General features: G+C 38.7%; 1 protein-coding gene across 1 annotated transcript in view; it reads left to right on the top strand.

Annotated features, from left to right (window-relative positions):
- Positions 1–54: 54 nt before the first annotated feature.
- Positions 55–20,381, top strand: part of NUP210L (nucleoporin 210 like) — a 56,314-nt gene continuing 35,987 nt past the window's right edge. The window contains exons 1-12 of the mRNA XM_019713312.3: positions 55–1,170; positions 2,706–2,842; positions 8,639–8,770; positions 9,682–9,775; positions 10,352–10,502; positions 11,710–11,842; positions 12,517–12,675; positions 13,202–13,270; positions 13,783–13,889; positions 13,977–14,117; positions 18,330–18,467; positions 18,939–19,094. Coding sequence (XP_019568871.3) covers positions 971–1,170; positions 2,706–2,842; positions 8,639–8,770; positions 9,682–9,775; positions 10,352–10,502; positions 11,710–11,842; positions 12,517–12,675; positions 13,202–13,270; positions 13,783–13,889; positions 13,977–14,117; positions 18,330–18,467; positions 18,939–19,094 — 1,617 coding nt within the window. The 5' untranslated portion in view covers positions 55–970. The remainder of the gene's footprint in view (positions 1,171–2,705; positions 2,843–8,638; positions 8,771–9,681; positions 9,776–10,351; positions 10,503–11,709; positions 11,843–12,516; positions 12,676–13,201; positions 13,271–13,782; positions 13,890–13,976; positions 14,118–18,329; positions 18,468–18,938; positions 19,095–20,381) is intronic.

The raw sequence follows: 20,381 nt of genomic DNA, 5'->3' as shown, positions 1-20,381 counted from the left end.
GGTGGCAGCAGAAAGATTTAATGTAGAGCTTTGGAAGCAGATCAAAAAAACTGGGTCCAAAACTCGGCACTGAGATATTTCTAGTGTGTGTCCCGATATAAAACCATTTCGTTGCATCATCTGTAAAATGAAGAAATCATGTTTTATCACATAAATGTAAAGATTAGAAAGAATACTCATGGGCCAGCCCCTTTATACGTTACTTAATTTAACACTGGCATCTTTAGGGTGAGCTGTACATTTTTTACAACCGTATTCGTATAAACCAAAGTTTTATTAGGCTCTGTGCTCCTTAAACAACTTCAACAATATGTGATACTGATATATTCTATATGTGTGTGGTTTTAGTATACTGCCCCGAGACAGCCTTTGAGGTAATATTCTGTTGGATACTTGGAGAAAACAAGTTAATTTAACAAAAAGTGCACTCAGTATTTGCTTAGAGACGGGCTGTGTGAGGATAGCTTTCAAAGCTGCCTTTGAGACACCAATGCCTGGCATTTCCTGCACTCTGTCCTTGAGGCTGGACGTGAATCTGACATCGTAGTAAAAATGACAGCTCCCTTTACAACGTCCAGTTGTTTATACTCGAGACTGGAAAATTTTTCCGTTTGTAGGCATGGACCCATGCTGAATGGAAATTACTGCAAAAAAGATTTTTGGCGGGGTGCGACCAGCTGCCAAATAAGGTAGGCAACAGGAGAAATGAAACTGGGAGAATTTAGTTTTGTTTTTTTTGCCTGCTTGTTTCTTACTATTAAAAAGATCTGCCATCCAATATGTAAGTGGGTGGCTGGGTTTGTGCCTAAAATTGCCGTAATGTTGGCTTGCTGGGGCATCGCATGAAATTCCCACAATTCCGAGCCAGGACGAGGCCCCGCCTCCTGCTGACGTTCCGCTCGCGGATTGGCTGACATAGGGGCTGAGGGCGTGGCCGTGGTTGAGCGGGAACCTGAACCCCGCAGTCGCCATGACTGGCTCTGGAGCCCCAACGCCCCGAGGCTCACGGCTGTTGTTGTGTCTACCTGTCCACCGCCTCCTGTTGCCGCTTCTGGGTTTGCTGGGGACCGTGGCCAACAAGCTTAACGTGCCCCAGGTGTTGCTACCCTTCAGCCGGGAGCCGGGCCGGGTGCCCTTCCTGCTGGAGGCGCAGCGGGGCTGCTACACCTGGTGAGGGGTGGGCGTCACAAGGGTGGGCGCCCCCACCCCGCCCAGTAAGGATGGGAGGGGCTCACCCAGCGTAAGACGCCACGGGAATGCTGCGTGGTCCTCGGTGCGGAGGGGCCTTCTCTGCAGGGAGGCGGGTGGGGTGTTGGGAGTGGCGTGGCCAGACCTTCCCGATGGGGCTGTCCCTGTGGGAGGGCGTCGGGTGATGTGGGGGCCTCATGAGGGGTGGCCACGATGGGACCCTGGCCTGGTCATTGTGTGCGTGTGTGTGTGTGTGTGTGTGCGATGGGAACGGTGGTCACTGGGAAGCAGCTATCGGGGCCCAGGGAAGCCGTGTGTTGGAGGCCGCAGGTGCTGGGGCTCCCCAAGGTGGGGAACTTTCAATGTAAACAACGAGGGGTTCTCAAGGTCAGAGGAAATATATTTAGGAGCAGAGAGGCTCGGGTGTGAAGGTCCCCACTAAGTAAGGTGGGGATTTTTGCTGTGATGGGATCTCAAAACCCAACTAACTGTTGTGTACTTAACTAAACACTTTGCATGTATCAACTCACAATTTTTGCAGTCTTGTGAAATAAGTACTCTTACTCCCATTTTACATACGAGGGAACTCATACGAGGCTCAGAGACCATGAAGGATAAACTTCTTGTAATAGGAGAAGATTAATGTTGGGTGGAGATGAGGTCTGCCTAACGGAGGAGATGTTTCCGCCTAAATGAAGGTGCCCTCTGGCAGTGTGAGGACAAGGGCATGACTCCTCTCTGGGGCATGACTTTCTCACTGAGAATGGAAAGACACGATTTTCTGGTGGGAGAGGACCCAACAGTAGTTTGCGTGGTTACCTAAGGTGTGAGCAAACCTAATTGAAGTGGGCTCCAAGCTATCCCAGGGTTCATCCTACATGGAGTAGATTATCCTGCACCATCTCCTAAGAGAAGCACTAAGGTTTGTTCAGAGTGGAAGAAGGTCACGTCCCATTTTATGAGGAAGTATAAGGGATTCACGCTTGTGAGATGACCCAGTGTGATGTTATTTCCTGACTGAGAAGGTGACGCAAGGAATCTTTCTAGCATGGAAAGCCATTCCATTCATCCATTCAAAAATATTAGTGATTTTTTTTTTTTAAATTGGACTCACACCTCATAATTTTGACAACGTTTCCATCTTAGATATCAGCAGCCCAATTTCTAGGATTAAAGGAAATTCATTTCTCGGTATGAGAAAGCCACATTTTCCATTATTGGAAACACAACTTCCATCCTATTTTTACACACTGAGGGAAGAATGTAACAATCTAATTTTAAATATTGAGGGAGGAGTGTAATACTCCTGTAACTTTGCTCATGGAATCATTGGGGAAAGATTCCATCTGATCAGTCTCTCCCACTTAAATCGAGTGGCTCTAAGTAATGTTTCTATTAAAGTCATCTAAATACACCTGGTAGTATGTAACATGAACAAACTGAAAGAATCTGTTCCACCAAAAGTTAATTTAACTCACTTATTCTCATTTCATACTCTTAAGCACTTTTTTCCGCAGGCACTCCAGCCATCGTGATGCAGTAACTGTTGAGCCTTTGTACGAAAACGGCACCTTATGTTCCCAAAAGGCTGTGCTTATTACTGAATCTACCCAACCTATACGCCTCAGCAGTGTTATTCTTGCTCGAGAGATAGGTATGTTGAGAGAAAACACATTATGTAACAGTAAAATAATTGTGACATCCTATGCTGTGGCTTTTTTTTTTTTTTTTTTTTTTTTTGAGAGGGTATATCTAGCACCTGGCATGGTGCCTAATACAGAGTGGAAACTCTAGTTGTTTGAATCGAGGAAGAAAGGAAGGAAATATTTATCAGAACTAGCTACGGTGTTGAGGTCTGAGATTGGTCTGGAGTGAGGCAAAAGGCAGCACAAAGAGCAGTACTTCCCACAGTGTGGTCTGTGAATATGTATCATCAGCATTGCTTGGGAGCTTGTTAGAAATGTAAATTTTCAGGCCCAACCTTAGTTCTGAATCTTGGGTGGGCCCAAAACAAGCTCTCTGGGTGACTCTCATACCCACTAATGTCTGGGAAGAACTACCCTGGTCTGTTTTAGAAATGCTATTTGTAGCCAAAACCAAAGCAGAGCTCTTTGTGTCTCTGAGTTTCTGGCACTTCATTGCCATATTTATGGGGCAGAAATATCTGTATGGCTTTTACATATTTTGGTAAATGATATACCTATACTGTTATTAAAGAGAAGAAGGTCAAGATGTTTGGTGTACCATATTTCACATGATTAAAGATGCCATCTATTGTAAAGCTATTTTTTATGTACCACTGTTATTTTATGTGACAAATTATGTTTTTCTTCATTTAGAATTTTTACTGTACACCTATTGAAGTCTTTGACTTAATTAGATGTTTATTTTTATTCTGCATCACTCTCGTGCCTAATAAAAAGGAAAGTATAAATAAGACAAACTGGTTAAGATGTTCCTGAAACTACCTTAACATTTCTGCTTTATCTGAATCACTTTTTGCCTCGGAATCATCAACGTCTGTGTTTATTCCCACACTATCTTCCTCTGTGCCACCAAGACTGTTTGTGATGCAGCATTTCTTAAAAGAATCAATTAAAAACAAAAACGCCTGAAAGCTGTAAGTATTGGACTCTTAATTGCAAATGGCTTTGCAGTTATATAGAGCTGATCTGTTTTTGTCTCCAGCTTTGGAAAGGATCCTAACACCACCTTTCCCACCCTGTCTACTTAACCATTTGGTTCCTAGGAGATAAAAAAAAAAAAGTGTTTCACTGTTGTGCACCAGGTTTTCTTCCAACTGCTAATACCCATTCTACAAGTTTTGATGCTGGCCCTTTTCATGTTCTCACAACTATGTCATGATTCCTTCCTGGCCGACAGCAATTATAAGATGTCATCAGTCATAAAATCCCAATTTCAGGATGGTAAAATGTCAAAAAAATGAGTGTCTTAGAATCAATGAAATATGGTATAAGCTTCTCAAACATGAGATTCTTTGAGGACCACGTCATGCAGGCAGCTGCAATGGATAGAAATGAATACCAAGGCCGGAAAAGAAGCGTTGCTTTGGTCCATTCCATGTGCTATTTTCAATGTAGTTACTCAAGTACATGAATTCATTCTGATATCCAACGATTAATTCACACAATTGCTAGGAAAAATGTCAAATCGCGCTGTCAGCCTAATTTCATCTGACTTGTAAATATTCCGGAGTTAAGTATCTTTTAAATCAACCTTCCCAGTTTTGCTCTTAATACAATTGTGTACATAGATGATGGACTCTCCCAATGGTCAATGCCAGTCTGTCCTACCAGGTGCGTTTTTCACCTGATTGGGAACAGGTACTCTGGCATGGGAGTGGGGTGGGGGCAGGGAGGGAGGGGACAGTTTGAAAGGGAAGTGCCCACCTGAGAGAAATTGTCCATTCATTTGACAAATGTTTATGGAATTGCCTAGTAACTATAAGGCGTCTATAAAGGTAAAAATGTTGAAGCACCCCAGTGGTATTTAGGTACTTAGAATTGTGTTTGTTTGTGGTGATAGTGTAGTAAAGAAAATCAGTGGCTGTGACAGAGATGATGGATAGAGGTGAGAGACTTGAGGTGGGTGTACTCTATCTGGTAAGAGTGCTGGGTTTCTTTGGATTTTATTTTTGTTAGTTTTGTTTGGTTTTGTTTGGTGTTGACTAGGCGTTACCGCCCTTTGGTAAAACCTGCGAACAATATAGAAGCTTATAGACTGAAAAGTAAATCTTTCTCCAGTTTCATTTCTCCAAGAGGCAACCACTTCTCTGTATCCTTCCAGAGGTAGTCTATGAATATATGAATATGCCTTTTTGCAGTGTGAAATCTAGACTTTCAACCTTACGTACAGGACGGTAGAGGAATATTGGAGATAATTGTAGGTGGAAAAGCTCACATCGAGGATGAAGAATGGCTTTGGACAATTGGATGTTTCTTTTGGGGAGAGTGAAATGGGATGATCGGTACTTTCTGCACTGTGCTCAGCGTGTGGTTTAATAAACACTGATGGATTAGTTGCTGCAGTGGATTATAATTGTATTAGCAAGGGAGTTGATTTGGGAACTAGGATAGATATGAGAATCAGGGCCGCAGGAAACATTTGTCCTTTCTGCTCCCTCTTTTTTGTTGTTTTTGGCTCTGCATTCGTTTGGGTCTCTCAATCCCTGCTTCTTTCTCCTATTTTTGTTCTTCCTTATTCATCTTCCTGGATCAACTCTCCTCCTGTCTATTTTCTTTCTTTGTTACCTCACTTTTGTATGGACCAGAAGTATACCCGAAGGAATAGACATATACATAAGAATATTATATTATTTAATAGAGTTATGTATTTCTTTAAAAGCAGGTAAGTAAAAAAAAAAAAACACAGGTAAGTCAAGTGTTTGGTATTTTGCCTAATCACTCTCAATTTACTTATAAATCTCCCAGGTAATTTTTTTTTCTTTGTGGTCAGTGATCCTGTGTTGAAACGCTTTCTGCTATTGAAGTTTTCAGGTGGGTCAGCGCTGGTGCACAGAGCTTTTCATGCATGTGTTATGTAAGGTCATAGCTGTTTCTGTTCTGCCATTGCCCTATATATTTCTCCACAAAAGAAAGGGATTTAACTCCCCATTTAATCAGTGCTAGATTCCCGAATGCCTAATTCTTTAGTGTTTATTATCTAAGCTCACCCTTTTTCCTTCCTTTGCCACCCATGCAACACTTCCTAATAGTATATTCTACCAGCTGATCCTATGAGAGGTTCATACGCCTCTCATATTTTGGTCTTCAATTCTTTTAACGTCAGGTTCTATTCTTCAGTTGAATATTAATTCATTAGAATATTAATTTAAGTTGTTAAACATTTTATTTTAAAATAATTTTAGATTTACAGAAGAGGTGCAAAGATAGTACAAAGAGTTCCTGTATACCCTTCACCCAGTTTCCCCTGATGTCCCACCCAAGTCCCTCTTTCTTCTAGGAGCCAATCCAAGATACCACATTACTAAGCTAAGTTGTCACGGTTCCTTTGTCTCCTCTGATCTGTGACAGTTTCTGTTTTTCTTTGTCTTTCATGACCCTGACACTTTAAAGAGTGTTGGTCAGGTATTTTGTAGCATGTCTCTCAGTTTGGGTTTGTCTGATGTTTTCTCTTGATTAGACTGTTTTCTCTTGACTAGATTTTTAGGAAGAAGCTCATAGAAGTGAAAAGCCCTTCTCATTGCATTGTTTCGTGGCTGCCATGATATCCACACGATTGATCACTGCTGATGTTAACCTTGATCCCTTGGTTAGGGTTGCGTCTGTCGAGTTTCACTGTGAAGTCACCATTTTTCTCTGTCCACGTGCTAGTCACTAAAAATGATCACCACTTCCAGTCCACATTCAAAGGAAGAGAAATTAAGCTTCAGCTCCTGCAGGGAGGAGTGTCAAAGAATTTGTGGGCATAGTTAAAACCACCACAGTAATTAATATATATTTGGGGAAACACTTTGATATATCCTGTTTCTCTTTAAAGTTTCACCCACTGATTTTAACATTTCTTCATGAACCTTGCCTGTAGAAATTACTACTGTGGTGTTTTAATGGTGATTTTCTTTTTCCCTCATTCCTTCCATACTTGTTAAATAGCATTCTTCTGTAAGGAAGATACCTTACATCTTACAGATAACTTCTCAATTATGTATTCATTCATTATACATGAATGGATGTTAGTTTTGCTTTTGGTTTATAATCCAATACAATCATAATTTATTTTGTTAACTCCACTTTTTCCAGCCTTGGCAGTTGGGTGCTCTTTCATGTTGGCCCCTGTGTCCTTTGGATTTGCCCTCGTTTTAATTCACTAATTAACTCATTCATTCATTCATTTTAGTGCTTTCTTCGTTTTTATCACTGCAAGATGAGCCAGACACATCTTGTGTTTTCCCTGCCCAGCCATTTCCTCCAGGAGTCCTGGTTCTTTTTGTTAGAGAACTATGTTTACAAACCAAGGTGAGGATGGCAGTGTGCCTGTCACTACTGGAGTGTCACTGACCTCTCAGCAGGGCTAGGAAATACACGTATGTATACTACCCCACATAGACACACATGTTGGTATTTATTTCAGTATCTGTCTACATATGTATTAAAATAAATGTGAGCTAGTACTGATTTCTTTGGTTCTAATCCTGCATCACAGGGTAACTTCTTTCTCTGACAGTGTGAAACCTGGCACTTATCATCTATAATCTATATTTTCTTATTTGGTGAACCCTAGTATAAATCTCAAGTGATTTCAGGATAATTGATTCCGTTTTTATGTTTCTTGTGAAAGTAAGTACAGCTTTCACTGCAGTAGCATATTTTGATGCTCCTTAGCCTTTTTTGAGGGGCATTTACCTGCATTATCTAATAAACACGCTCCTTCAATTTAAAAATTCCATAAACGCAGATTCACAGCTAGGGACAGAGTTTACCCCTGATGTCCATTAGTAATTTTGGGTATTACGGTGGTAGTTAATTTGCTTTTTGTTTCTTGAAGGTGAAGCTACAACTGAAAATGTATAATTACAACAGCAGAATTGGGTGGCTATGTAGTTCTCTAATACATGGTAAACGTGATAGGGAGGGAGGGAGAGAGTATTGTTAAAAGACAGTACAAAACAATTTTTATTTCATCCTCATTCTGTACCATTTCAGTTTGTGTGTATGAATTTTGTTATGGCTTTATTGACTAGAACTCTAGTTGGGTCTAATACATGGTTCCCAGGCTTTTAAATCTCATGGTCCAGAGGGAAAAATAATTGAAAAAATAAAAATTTTTTGGCAGGACTGACATATGGTTGCTATCATTTTACTTTCATAAATACATTTGTAAAACTCTATTACCATAATTTCATAAAAGGAAAAACATTTTAACACTTCAAAAGATAGAATGTAAGCATAAAATATAGAGGGTGGGGGGTGGGAGATGAGGGTAAGGGGGATCAAATATATGGTGATGGAAGGAGAACTGACTCTGGGTGGTGAACACACAATGGGATTTATAGATGATGTATTACAGAATTGTACACCTGAAATCTATGTAATTTTACTAACAATTGTCACCCCAATAAATTTTTAAAAACAGAAAAAAAAGAATAAAGTATATTCCATTAAAGTGGATAAGTTTAGTTACTCTCTATTTTAAAATTATTTTTCTCATTTTTCCATGGATGAATGAAAACATCATTCTAGACCAGTGTTTGGGAGCCAGTGGTCTAGTGTTTCTTATTATAAACAGAAGTTCTTGCATTTTGTTATTATGCTGTTTTCTTCCACAGGTTGAAAGCAACTGTTACAGCCTTTCTTTTTTTTTTTTTTGCCTTTCTTTTTCATACTATTTAGAATAAGCTTCTGAGTGTTTGAGCCATTTAATAGATTCATGACCCGTTGAATTAAATTCTCAGTGTTTGGGTTCATTGTAGTGACCGACCATGAGCTGCGCTGTGATGTTAAGGTTGATGTGATAAACAGCATTGAAATTATATCTCGGGCCCGGGAGCTCTATGTAGACGACTCACCCCTGGAACTGATGGTGAGGGCGCTGGATGCTGAAGGTAAAGAACTTCAGAGGATTCCACAAAATTACTTACAACACAGTAAAACTCCTTTGTGTTTAGTACCGGGAAACAGCAACCTGAGAGATAAAAATAGATTGGAAATGACATTTATTTTCTCAGATGAAGCTCATGTACATGAGGAATTAATAACTTTGAATGTAGTTCAATGCAATAGCTAATGCTTTCATAAAATTGTCCTGCTACCATTAATTGTTGGTTATCTCAGAAGTGTTCTTAAACATCCAACTTCCGCCATTTAGCTTCTGCTGATGGTCCCTTGATCAGCAATTAACATTTTTTGGAATTTATTGCGAGCCCTGTTTTGGTCAATCTACTTCCTATTGGCCAGGAGAATGAAATGTAAACCTGTGAAAAAGTTTCAGAATTTTATCTTTCTTGAGCCTGATTTTATATTGCGTTTAATATACTGTGCTAATGTTGTAATATGATATTCCAAACATTTAAATGTAGTGCCTCTTTCTAAACTATTTAGTAAAGAGTAACTTTTCAAATCTGAAAAATGGAAGTATTAGAAATATTCTAGAATCTCATTTTTATAAAAATTGTTGTTGAAGGGACCAGGATTTCGGCATTCCTGTCAACCCTGAGGTAGACTAAGCTGGCCTTTACGTAGAAAGAAACAGCAGAAGTGGCATAATTTTTGTCAATCAGAAATCAATCAGCTTGAGTCCTTTTTAGTTTCAGAAGCTTGTGTAGCACTAACACTTAGACTGTTTGTGCAGGGATCTTCTTAGTATATGTTTTCATTCATTACAAATTCATTTTCTATTTGTTAATGAAAGAGGCCTAAACATACTTTTCTCGTTAGGTTTCCCTTTCTTGTTAAAGATACCTGAATGTTTTTGAATATGTGATTCTGTCTTGTCTGCTTTCGGCTTGTTCTACAGGAAATACTTTTAGTAGTTTGGCAAGGATGATGTTTGAATGGAGCATTGCCCAGGATAACGAATCAGCAAAAGAAGAGCTGTCTAGCAAAATTAGGTAACCTTGAAACCAAACAAACCATGTGACTTTGAAGGGGGCATCTACCTTTGGGGCACACTGAATGGCAACTGTTTGTGTGGACCTTGATGATCCTGTTGTCTGGACTTTTTTGGAGCAGTTAAATTCACCGGGGGGAAATGTCTTCAGTATAGTATAGATATAGGCCACAGTAAGGTATGGATGTAGGTACCTTTATGATAGCTTCATTTGAGCCACTGCAAAGGAGTTCATGAACTCAGGATTAGACAGCTATTTGAGTCAGGTGTGTTTTCTGGCCGTTTTCTTGTTCAGGCTGTCTGCACAGGCCGAAATACAGTGAGTGGAAAATAGTGTGAAACTTTTGTCTTTAGTACCAAGAAAAAGCTCTTCGATGTTCCAGTTTTCAGTCCCACAACAGTTTTAGCCAGAGGCACATTAAATATTTTTCTTCTGTCTAGTCCTTGGGAAAACAAATTTTTGAACTTTTTACATATATAGACATTTGAAGAGACTCTGCTTAAAGTCTCCCAGGGTCTTTTGGAAGAAGACTGATTGTTTGATTCTACTAGAAACAAACTTATTTTATCTCTTTAGGATTCTAAAATACTCTGAAGCAGAATATTCTCCCCCAGCCTATATAGCTGAGATGGAAAAAGAAGAGAAACAAGGAGATATAATTTTGGTGTCTGGGATTAGAACTGGTGCTGCTGTAGTAAAAGTTCGAATTTATGAACCATTCTATAAGGTAAAAAGTTTGTGCTATAAACTTTCATTTAATAGCCTCACCTACAGGAAATGTAGTTTCTTATGTTTATCTATAGTAGAAACCCTCTAACCTGATGTGATTTGGGCCAGTAGTTGGTCGTTTAATTGAAAAAGTCAATTGAGGTAAACATACAAAAAAAAAGTTTTCTTTCTTAACCATATTATTATCTAATTATAATTACAAATAAAACTGGTGTTTTCTGTTAAAACATATAACTGCATTTTATTCACCAATCCTTTGGTGTAGGTCTAAGACCTTTCTTTGACCACGCCTTTGCGAGAAGAAATATACATACTCTTTCTTACATAGATTACAATTTCTAGTTTCTCTTTTCATTTTCATTTTTCGTTTCATTTTATAGTCAAGTGAAAAATTAGACATGTGAAGCAATTTGAGTACAGACTTCTATATTTTTTAAGGATTTTTTTCCCAATCTTTTACATTTTTCACCTACACCTAATCTGATAGCCGCACATTTTTGCAGCTTGTCTTGAACTCCTTTTCAAAATGTTTTAGAGTTTTTTTGTAGAAACAACAGCTCTCTTTTTGCAATCATGGTTAATTTTTTTAATGGAATTATCATTAAAAGTGTAACTGGCACAAATAGGTTTGGGGAAAACAAATGTCTTTTGGTGAGTATTTAATGCAAGTGGCAGGGACACCAGCTTGTAGACATCCTAGAGAGCAGCTGCTTGCCTTGTGTGGGTCAGCCTTCACAAGGATCCCTGTTCAACGGAACAGAGGGGAACATTCTGCAAAGTCCATTCGCTGGAGGTTCATTAAAAGAATTTCTGGCACAGCAATCGTCTTACCTTTTCTGTCATTTCAGCATACTTGTCTTTTTATTTACCTCCTTTTCTCCTTTAGGAGACTTGTCATTTTCTATTCTTGGTTTGAGTGACTTAGAAAATTAGTAAATGATTTAGAAAGTTAATATGATATTCAGATTGATGATCATTTTTCTTTCTTTTTTTTTGTATTTTTTTTCTTGCTTTTCTTTTTCATGATCATTTTTTAAGGCTAATTGAAATTATGACTTGTGATTAGGAAAGTATTTTTTAATCTTTATAAAATATTTTAGAAGAAACTTGTAAGAGGTAAACTTTTAACAAGGAAGGTGGCCTTGAAGATTTTGCCTCAAGTTTGGAAACTTTGGGTTTTGTTTCTTTTTCCCTTCCTCTTTTAGAAAGTGGCAGCAGCATCGATCCGTCTGCTTGTTTTGGAGAATATATTTCTTATACCATCCCATGATATTTATCTCTTAGTAGGAGCATATATTAAATACCGAGTTGCAAAAATGGTTCAGGGAAGAGTGATAGGTAAGGTGATTTATCTTTTCCTAAGACTAACATTTCTCAAATCCTTTCTGCTGACAAAAGAAGCAACTCCACATGTATGCAAACTACTTTTTGTGTGTTTTCAGATTTTGTGGTATTCTTGCATTGCTGTACTAGAGCTAACAGTGGGCAGAGATAGTCCTCGTATCTTAATCAGATTAAATGCTATCGTTTGGCCACGTTGCTTCCGCTGCCATAGACATCTGAATTCTCTATTAAAACAACAACCAAAAACTTACTAGCTTTTGTAGGGCAAGTGAAGAAACTTTACCGAAAGGGACTTGAACGATCTTTGCAAGGAAACTCAGTTCCTTAACTGAAAACCTAATACTCTATTGACCCCAAAAATCCCATTGAGTTTAAAGAGTGTGCATTAACATGAATCCTTTCCTAACTTTCCTGTAGGGCTTCCTCCTGCTACTCTCAGTTCACTGGTTTGTAAGAAGACAGGCAGTGCCAACAACAAACTCATATGTTATCCCCAACTCCAAATGGCTGGCTACATGTAGAAATGCATCATAGTGGGAAGAAAATGAGAAGCAGATCATACTCTCACTTTGGCTTGCTTCTGATTTTCCTCTTATAATCCAACAATGCATCATTGTCTGTGGGAACGGTTGCTCACATTACATGTATGTATCTTTCATGTCTTACAGAGGTGGGATTTCCCCTGGAATATTATACACTGGAATTGCAAGACCATAGAGTTGCATATACTGAGTCTCTTTCTGGGAAAGTGGCTTTACTGGATGAGAAAACAGCCATGGTGACTGCCGTCCAACTGGGCCAAGCTAATCTTATCTTTGTCCATAAGAGTATCCTTTTGTTCACATTTGAGATGCCAACCTGCCTTTCCCTGAGAAAACAGTTTGGTATTGAAGATTTGCTGCAGATAATAGAAAATGAATTAGTGCTTTTAAGAAAAGGGATGGCACGCTGTGCCCCTCCTTCCCCCTCGTCACCACTGTTCCGTCCTTCAGCCAGAGACATGCCCCTTTGTCCTGCCTTCCATAGGGCTCCTATGTAAGAATTGATTCAGAGAAAAGATTCTGCACCTAAATGAATATTAAAAGCATGGAGCATGATCTTTTTTCTCTCATTCCATCTTCGTCAAATTTGAAATTCAAGAATACCTGATTCCCGTGATTACTGAGTCCCTCAGACTTTCCTCAGAAGCTTACACATTTAAGTTTTTGCTTTTCAAAGGATAGCAAAAGATAGAATTTTTTTTGGTGAGTTGTTACTGTTTTTTTGTTTTGTTTTGTTTTTTTTCCTTTCGTAGCTCACCGTTCTCTTTTCGACCAACTCTGGCTCATAAGATTTCCTTAAGCAAAAATGAAGATGTCCACATGCGATCTGTGTCCGGGCTCCCAAACTGCACCATATATGTTGTAGAACCTGGATTTTTAGGTATTTTAAGAGAATGGTTTTCTGAAAGCTAAATAGCTTAAACTATTTCACTAAAATGAATGCACTAAAAACTAGAGTGCGTCTTTAACTTTCATTTTGAGACCTAATTAATTTTTAAACTCACCCGTTGACATGTTTTCTCACATTGTTCTATTTAAATACTATCTGCAAAAGTGAAGCATCTTGAAACAGATTGTGAAAAAATATAAAGATCCACGTAATACAGTGTTAGGTTAGGAAAAGAGACTTGATACAAGGAAAAGGAATCCCGATGTCCTCAGGCCACACGAAACAACCAGTGTGACTGAAAGAAGCTAAAATCTTGCCTGACACGTTGTGAATGAGCACAATTGGGGTTTGGTTTTGTACAGATATAAGTGAGAGTGTTTATACCCGAGCTAAGTGAAGCCAGGATCTTTGAAACCCCAAATTATTATGCAATTTGATAGAGTGAACTAAAGGACCTACTTTGGAAGCTTTTCTAATGTTTTTGTTTCTTGATGTGTGTGTAGGTTTCACCGTCCAGCCTGGAGACCGGTGGAGTCTAGAGGTGGGGCAGGTGTACACCATTACAGTAGAAGTGTTTGATAAGAGCAGCACAAGGGTCTACATCTCAGATGTGAGTCTCTCGTTTGTATTTTCCTAGCCCCTTGTATGAAAAAAAAATCTCTTCAGGTTTGTTGTTGCTATGGGGCTGATTTTTCAGAATCTCAGGATTATGTCCCAGTTCCTCGCGGAGTACTTTGAAGAGCAGCTAACCACTGTGAATGGATCTTACCATGTAGTGAAAGCCCTGAAAGATGGCGTCGTGATGATAAATGCATCCTTGACCTCCATCATTTACCAGGTAGGACTTAAAGGGACGGTCTTGGAATCCTGAGGACACTGGTGAGCCTGGGCTGACTACTTGATTTGCAAGCAGACTGGTGGTATATCTCACCTTTATCTTTCACAAAAATAAAAAAGAAACGGATTGACAGGACACTTAGTTCACACCTCTTACATTTTCCGTTCCGGCCTTTGTTATTGCACATAGCTGTGTTTGTGGTCGTTGTGTATTTAATATCATTTGAGGTTCCTTTAAAAAATTATTTCATATGCACATTTCCAGGTGTCAGCAGCTCCACAGAGTACTTCCTTTCTATTCTAAAAACCCAAAGGGTTAATCCTGCCAATTTATTTAACCATGGCATCAACACTGAATTTTTGCATTATTTTCAGTTTTTTACTATTGTAAATGACATAACTGGGTATTTTTGTGTAACTTTTTTCCTTTTGATTAATTTTCATACGGTATGCTACCAGAAACAGAATTAATGAGTAAGGAGATAAGGAATGAATCAGTTTCTAATACCGCTAAAATATATTTTAACAGCCTGCCAAATTCGTTTCCCTCTCCCAAGCCTCCTTTTTCTCCACTTACCCTTTCACCCCGTTGTTTAAGACAAAAATCCCGAGAGTCGCCCTTGACGTTGCCCTCTCCCTCACCTTCTGTGCCAGGCCGGTTCTTCTAACAGTCTCTCAAGCCCGTTTCTAGCTGTCTCTCACCTGGACTTCCGCAGTAGCTTAACTGGGTATTCCTACCTCGAGTAGTGCCCCTGGCTGGAATGATATTCCCCACATCTTACAAATTATGTGTTTACTGTTTCAATTCCTTTGGTGGCTTCCCGTTGGCTTGAAGGTAAATGTTAAACTTCTCAACATGGTTTTATGAGACCTTCTTTGACAGATCACAAACTGGTGACCTGCAGACTATCTTGATTTGTAGTCTGATTTTTTTACTTTGTCATGTTTCTTTTTAATTGGGAAGTTTCAAATAAAACTCAAGATTTCTGATTCTTTATATTATATGAAAATGTGACAGTGACGAGCTAGAATAGATAGTAGCTATGCCATTTAAACTACACTTTTTAGCCGGCTGCGTTTCCTGACATTCCCTGTTATTTTCTACTTAGCTGAGTAAACCTGTTTCGGTTATCTGTTTGGTACCTGCAGACCTTTGAGTTTGTCACTCTACCGAAATGACCGGCCCCTGCCAACCTCTCAGACTCAGGTCTTGTCACTTCCGCTTTCTCACAGTCCAGCCACACTGAACTTTTCGTTTCTCGAAATGCCTTGTTCCTTTTTACCTCTAAGTTTTATTTTCATGTGTTTATTTTCATTTTTATAAACACATATAGTTCCTCTTTTGTCTGCAACACTTTCTCCCTACTCAGTGCATAAGTCCGGCTTAAACATCAGCTCCTCAGGCAGGTTTTCCCCTTTCGTATGTTCTCAGGGCTCCCTGCACTGCTTGGGTCATACTATTCATCATAGTTTATTGTTCTTATTTGCTTCCATCATCACATCATAAACTTCGAGGGCAATGACGTGTCTATTTTGCTCACCACTGTTGCCCTCACATATAATAGAATGAATGACATATAGTTGGTACAAATAAGTATTTGTTAAATGAATGGTGTTTGGCTCAGTTATGGTCAGGTATAGATCTACATTCATTATTAAAATAGATCCGTTTTTTTCAATAATATTTAACACGCAGTGATTTTTTATTTTATCCATTGTTATGGTACTTCTGGCAGTTCGATCTTATTCTGGAATCACTCTTCAATCCCACAGGTCTTACTCTGTAAAAAGTATTATGTTTTAAAAGCTGAACTCACCCTTACTCCTTTAAAAATTGTTTTTATTTTTGATATTTTTTTGCCTTAGCTCGACTGTTTCTCAAATTCAAATTTGGTCCGGAGATTTTAATTGACATCTATCATACTCTTAATTCAGTGAGGTTAGAGACAAGTCTTGAGTTTTACTAGTTTCCTTGGTATCTAGTCAAAAGTTCTCCCAGTTCTCCCAATAGTGACATCTTATATAACTGTAGTACAATAGAAAAATCAGAAAATTAACATTTGACCAATGCTATTGGACTTCAGACCTTAGTCAATTTTTTTATTAGTTTCAGGTGTACAAAGCAACATAATAGTTAGACATTTACATCCCTCATAAAGTGATAACACACCTCCCCCAATCTACTACCCCTCTGACATCTTATAAGGAAGTTATTACAATACAATTGACTACCTTCTTTATGCTGTACTCCACCTCCCGTGACTACACACACACACACACACACACACACACACACACACAGATGAGGTCGGACATTTAAGTACGCAAACCTCTCCTAGAAAAAGTGCTACATACGTCATTGCTGAATATCACTATGGTCACCTTCGAAGTAACTCCCCTTGGGAACCTATGCACCGATGCCAGTGCCTAGTCCACCCTTCAAAGCAATTTTGGAACTCTTTTTCTGGAATGGCCATCAGAGCTGTCATCGTATTACCGTTGATATCCTGAATGTTATCAAAATCTCTTCCTTTCAATATTTCCTTTCTGTTTAGATAAAGAAAGAAATCGCTGGGGACCAGATCAGGAGAGTAGGGAGGGTGTTCCAATATGGTTATGTGTTTACTGGCTAAAAACTCCCTCACAGACAGTGCCATGTGAGCTGGTGCAGTGTTGTGATGCAAGAGCCATGAGTTGTAGGCGAAAAGTTCAGGTTGTCTAACTTTTTCACGCAGCCTTTTCAGCACTTCCAAGTAGTAAACTTGGTTAACTGTTTGTCCAGTTGGTACAAATTCATAATGGATAATCCTTCTGATATCAAAAAAGGTTAGCAACATTGTTGCGACAAGTTTGCAAATTTAATTGTCAGACCTTGTGTGTGTGTGTGTGTGTGTGTGTGTGTGTGTGTGTGTGTATTACAGTTGACATACACTATTATTCTACATCAGCATCAGGTGTACAGCATATTGGTTAAGCATCGACACAGCCTATGAAGTGATCCCCCTGATAAGTCCAGTGCCCACCTGGCACCTACATAATCTATACAACACTGTTGATTATATTCCTCATACTGTATTTCACATCCCCGTGACGATACTGTGCCCACTAATTTGCTCGTTCTAATCCCTTCACATTCTCCTCCATCCCTTCCCCACTCCCATCTAGCAACCAGCAGTTTGTTTTTTCTATATCTCTGAGTCTATTTCTGTTTTGTTTGCTCATTTATTCTTTTCTTTAGATTCCACATGTAAGTGAGATCATATGGTATTTGTCTTTGTCAGTCTGAGTTATTTCACTTAGCATAATATTCCCAAGGTCCATCCATATTGTTGCAAATGGTAAGATTTCATTCTTTTTTACAGCTGAGCAATACTCCATTGTATAAATGTACAGTTCCTTTTTCCAGTCATCTATCGATGGGCCTTTCAGTTGTTTCCGTAGGTTGGCTATTGTGAATAGCGCTGCCACAAACATAGGGGTGGACCTTAGTCAGTTTTTACATATACTCGTGTGTGTGTGTGTGTGTGTGTGTGTGTGTGTGTGTAGGAGGTCTGTGCAATTTCTGCCCATGGATAGATTCATGTAACTGCACCATCATCCTGATATAGAACTGTTCCATCACACAGAGGAAATCTTTGTACTATCCTGTTACAGTCACACCCATTCCTCCTGCCCCTTCCCTGTCCCCGGGCATTTGATCCCCCAAACCCTGCTCTTGGTTTTCAGCAGGAGAGGAATGTCTTACCCCAGCATCTTTCATTTTTTGTATTTTTCAATTATAGTTGACATTCAATGTTATTTTATATTAGTTTCAGTACCCCAACATCTTTAAATGTTCTCTTTCTTTTCTTCTGAATAGCTGGTAATATCCCTTTGCCTTTACAGTTCATGTACTCAACTGGTGGATGTCCAAGAGCCTTTCTGAAACTATGATTTCCTTCCCTGTGTTGATAAAACTCTTTTATTTCAGGAAATTTTAACACTTTCCCTGATTGTGATACTTATTTTGGGTCTAGCAAAATCCCTTTCATTATTATTGAACCATAGTAGCTTTGCTCTTTTAATGGATAGGAACATTTATTGTTTCTTTTATAAATAGAAACTGGATGAGTAATTCATTAGCACGCCATTTTGCTGATGTTTTTAATATGAACGTGTATCGTAAGAACAATCCTTATAAGATCTATTTTGCTCCTTTTCTCTGCTCTCATAGAATAAAAATATTCAGCCTATAAAGTTTCCAATCATACATCAGCAAGAAGTGAAGATTTATTTTCCCATCAAGCTTACACCCAGCTTTCTGACTTTTCCTCACCATCCTATGGGAATGTTATATCGTTATAAAGTGCAGGTATGGTGTCCTATAATAGGAGAATTCACAAAGAGGCAAGTTAGTTTCTCTGACAGCTTAATTTATTGAAATTTGGCTAATGTTAAATTTTATTTCCCCCCAATCCTAATAGTATAACTCAGTTTTGGGTGACAACCAGATCATGCTCTTGCGTGCTGTCATCCCAATAAGACTTAGTTTACGTTCTGTCGCTCTTCCGTATAGCCTTTCCTTATGAATTTTATAAAGTTTTTTCAAGCTCCCTTGTGCTCCTTTTTTGAATTTTGTGACATTGCCATTATTACAGAACCTCCTTTTAGCGTTTCCCTCGCCCATTTCTACTATAGCTTCACAGTTTCTTCATGTGTCCAGAAATAATTTATTATATATTGTTGTTATTTTTTAAATGTTATTTTACCAGATTTTACGGCTTCACTTAAATTACATTTTTCCTCTTGTAGTAATTAAATGTAAGGCTGTATTTTTTCACAGGTACAAGGTGGCAGTGGCAATTTCACCTGGACCTCTTCTAATGAAACAGTGGCCATGGTAACCACAAAAGGAGTGGTAACGGCAGGTCAGGTCAGGGGCGACAGTACTATTTTGGCCCGAGATGTACAAAATCCCTTTCGATATGGAGAAATGAAGGTAAACAACTCTCCAGAGCACCTTCTTATCCCCCGAGACACTGCTGTCTAAATTTAAGTACAGTAACACATTTAAAAATTTTTCCTGGTCCAAACTGGCTGTTTAAAAATGATGCTCAAATTCAGTCTGGAAGTACATATTCCTTAAATATTCCTAGACCTGGGTTGAGTCCTGCTTCACTTAATAGCCAGTTATTTAATGTCTATGTTTCTTTATCTCTAAAATGGGGGTAATGATAGTCTCACCTCAAAAAGTTATTATCAGAATTAAACTAGATAACATTTACCCCAAGGCTTGGAATATAGTCAATAATTAATGTTATCTATTTTTATTATTGTATTTTGTTATTATTATCATATATATGACCTTTACAATAACTTTATTTCTAGTCTCATATTTTTGTTTGTCAATCTTGTTCCTAAAAGATTGAAAACTTTTTTTTTCTGTATTATATAACCATTTTTCTGTTTTTCTCCCACTTTTGATGTATGTTAATATATATTATTCCCTGCAGGACTTAGCATTTTGAACATTTATTGAATAAATGGGCATTTAACTCCATACTAGGTATCGTAGGACATTTAAAGAAATATAATAACATATCCCTACTTTAAAGAATCTAAAGTCTAACTAGGAAGATATATTCGCATGAAAAGTTAAGTAACATTTTAAGGAAATGATACGTGAGGTATTTTAAAGAAGTATATGATTGAGAGTTACTTGAATTGTGTAGTGAAAGTACTGTTAGTTTATAAGAGAAAAATCCTGTGGATGTGACTGGTTGGAGACTATCATGAAGAGATGGGAATTCAAACAGTCTTTGCTGGAGCCACACGGAGCCCTAAGGGTCAAACTCAACCTGCTGCCTTTCGGTAAATAAAGTCTGATCAGAGCACAGCCACCTTTGTTCATTTACGTATTGTCTATAGCTGCTTGCAAGTCCCAACTACAGAGTTGGGTAGTTGCCACAGAGACCTTGTGGCCTCCGAAAGCCTAAAATATTTGCGGTCTATCCTTTTACGGAAAACATTTGCTGACCCCTGCTGTAGACAGTAGGGAACCAACACAAGTTTTTAATAATGCCGATAATGTGGTAAAGTCTGTGTCTAGAAAGATACCTATTTTTACAGTCAGACGATAGCTGTGTTTCACACAAGGAACAAGAGATAGTTGCTGCTGCTGTATACTAGTAAAGTAAAAGGGACTGAAGGGGAAAGTGAAGGCACAGTGACCAGTTAACCTGAGCTAATGACATGGGATTGAGAAGAAAGGGGAGGGGACAAATTG

Source organism: Rhinolophus sinicus, chromosome 7 (genome assembly GCF_057876585.1).
Source record: "Rhinolophus sinicus isolate RSI-liver-muscle chromosome 7, RSI-T2T, whole genome shotgun sequence".
NCBI classification, from domain to species: domain Eukaryota; kingdom Metazoa; phylum Chordata; class Mammalia; order Chiroptera; family Rhinolophidae; genus Rhinolophus; species Rhinolophus sinicus.
This window is presented reverse-complemented; position numbering and strand designations above follow the sequence as displayed.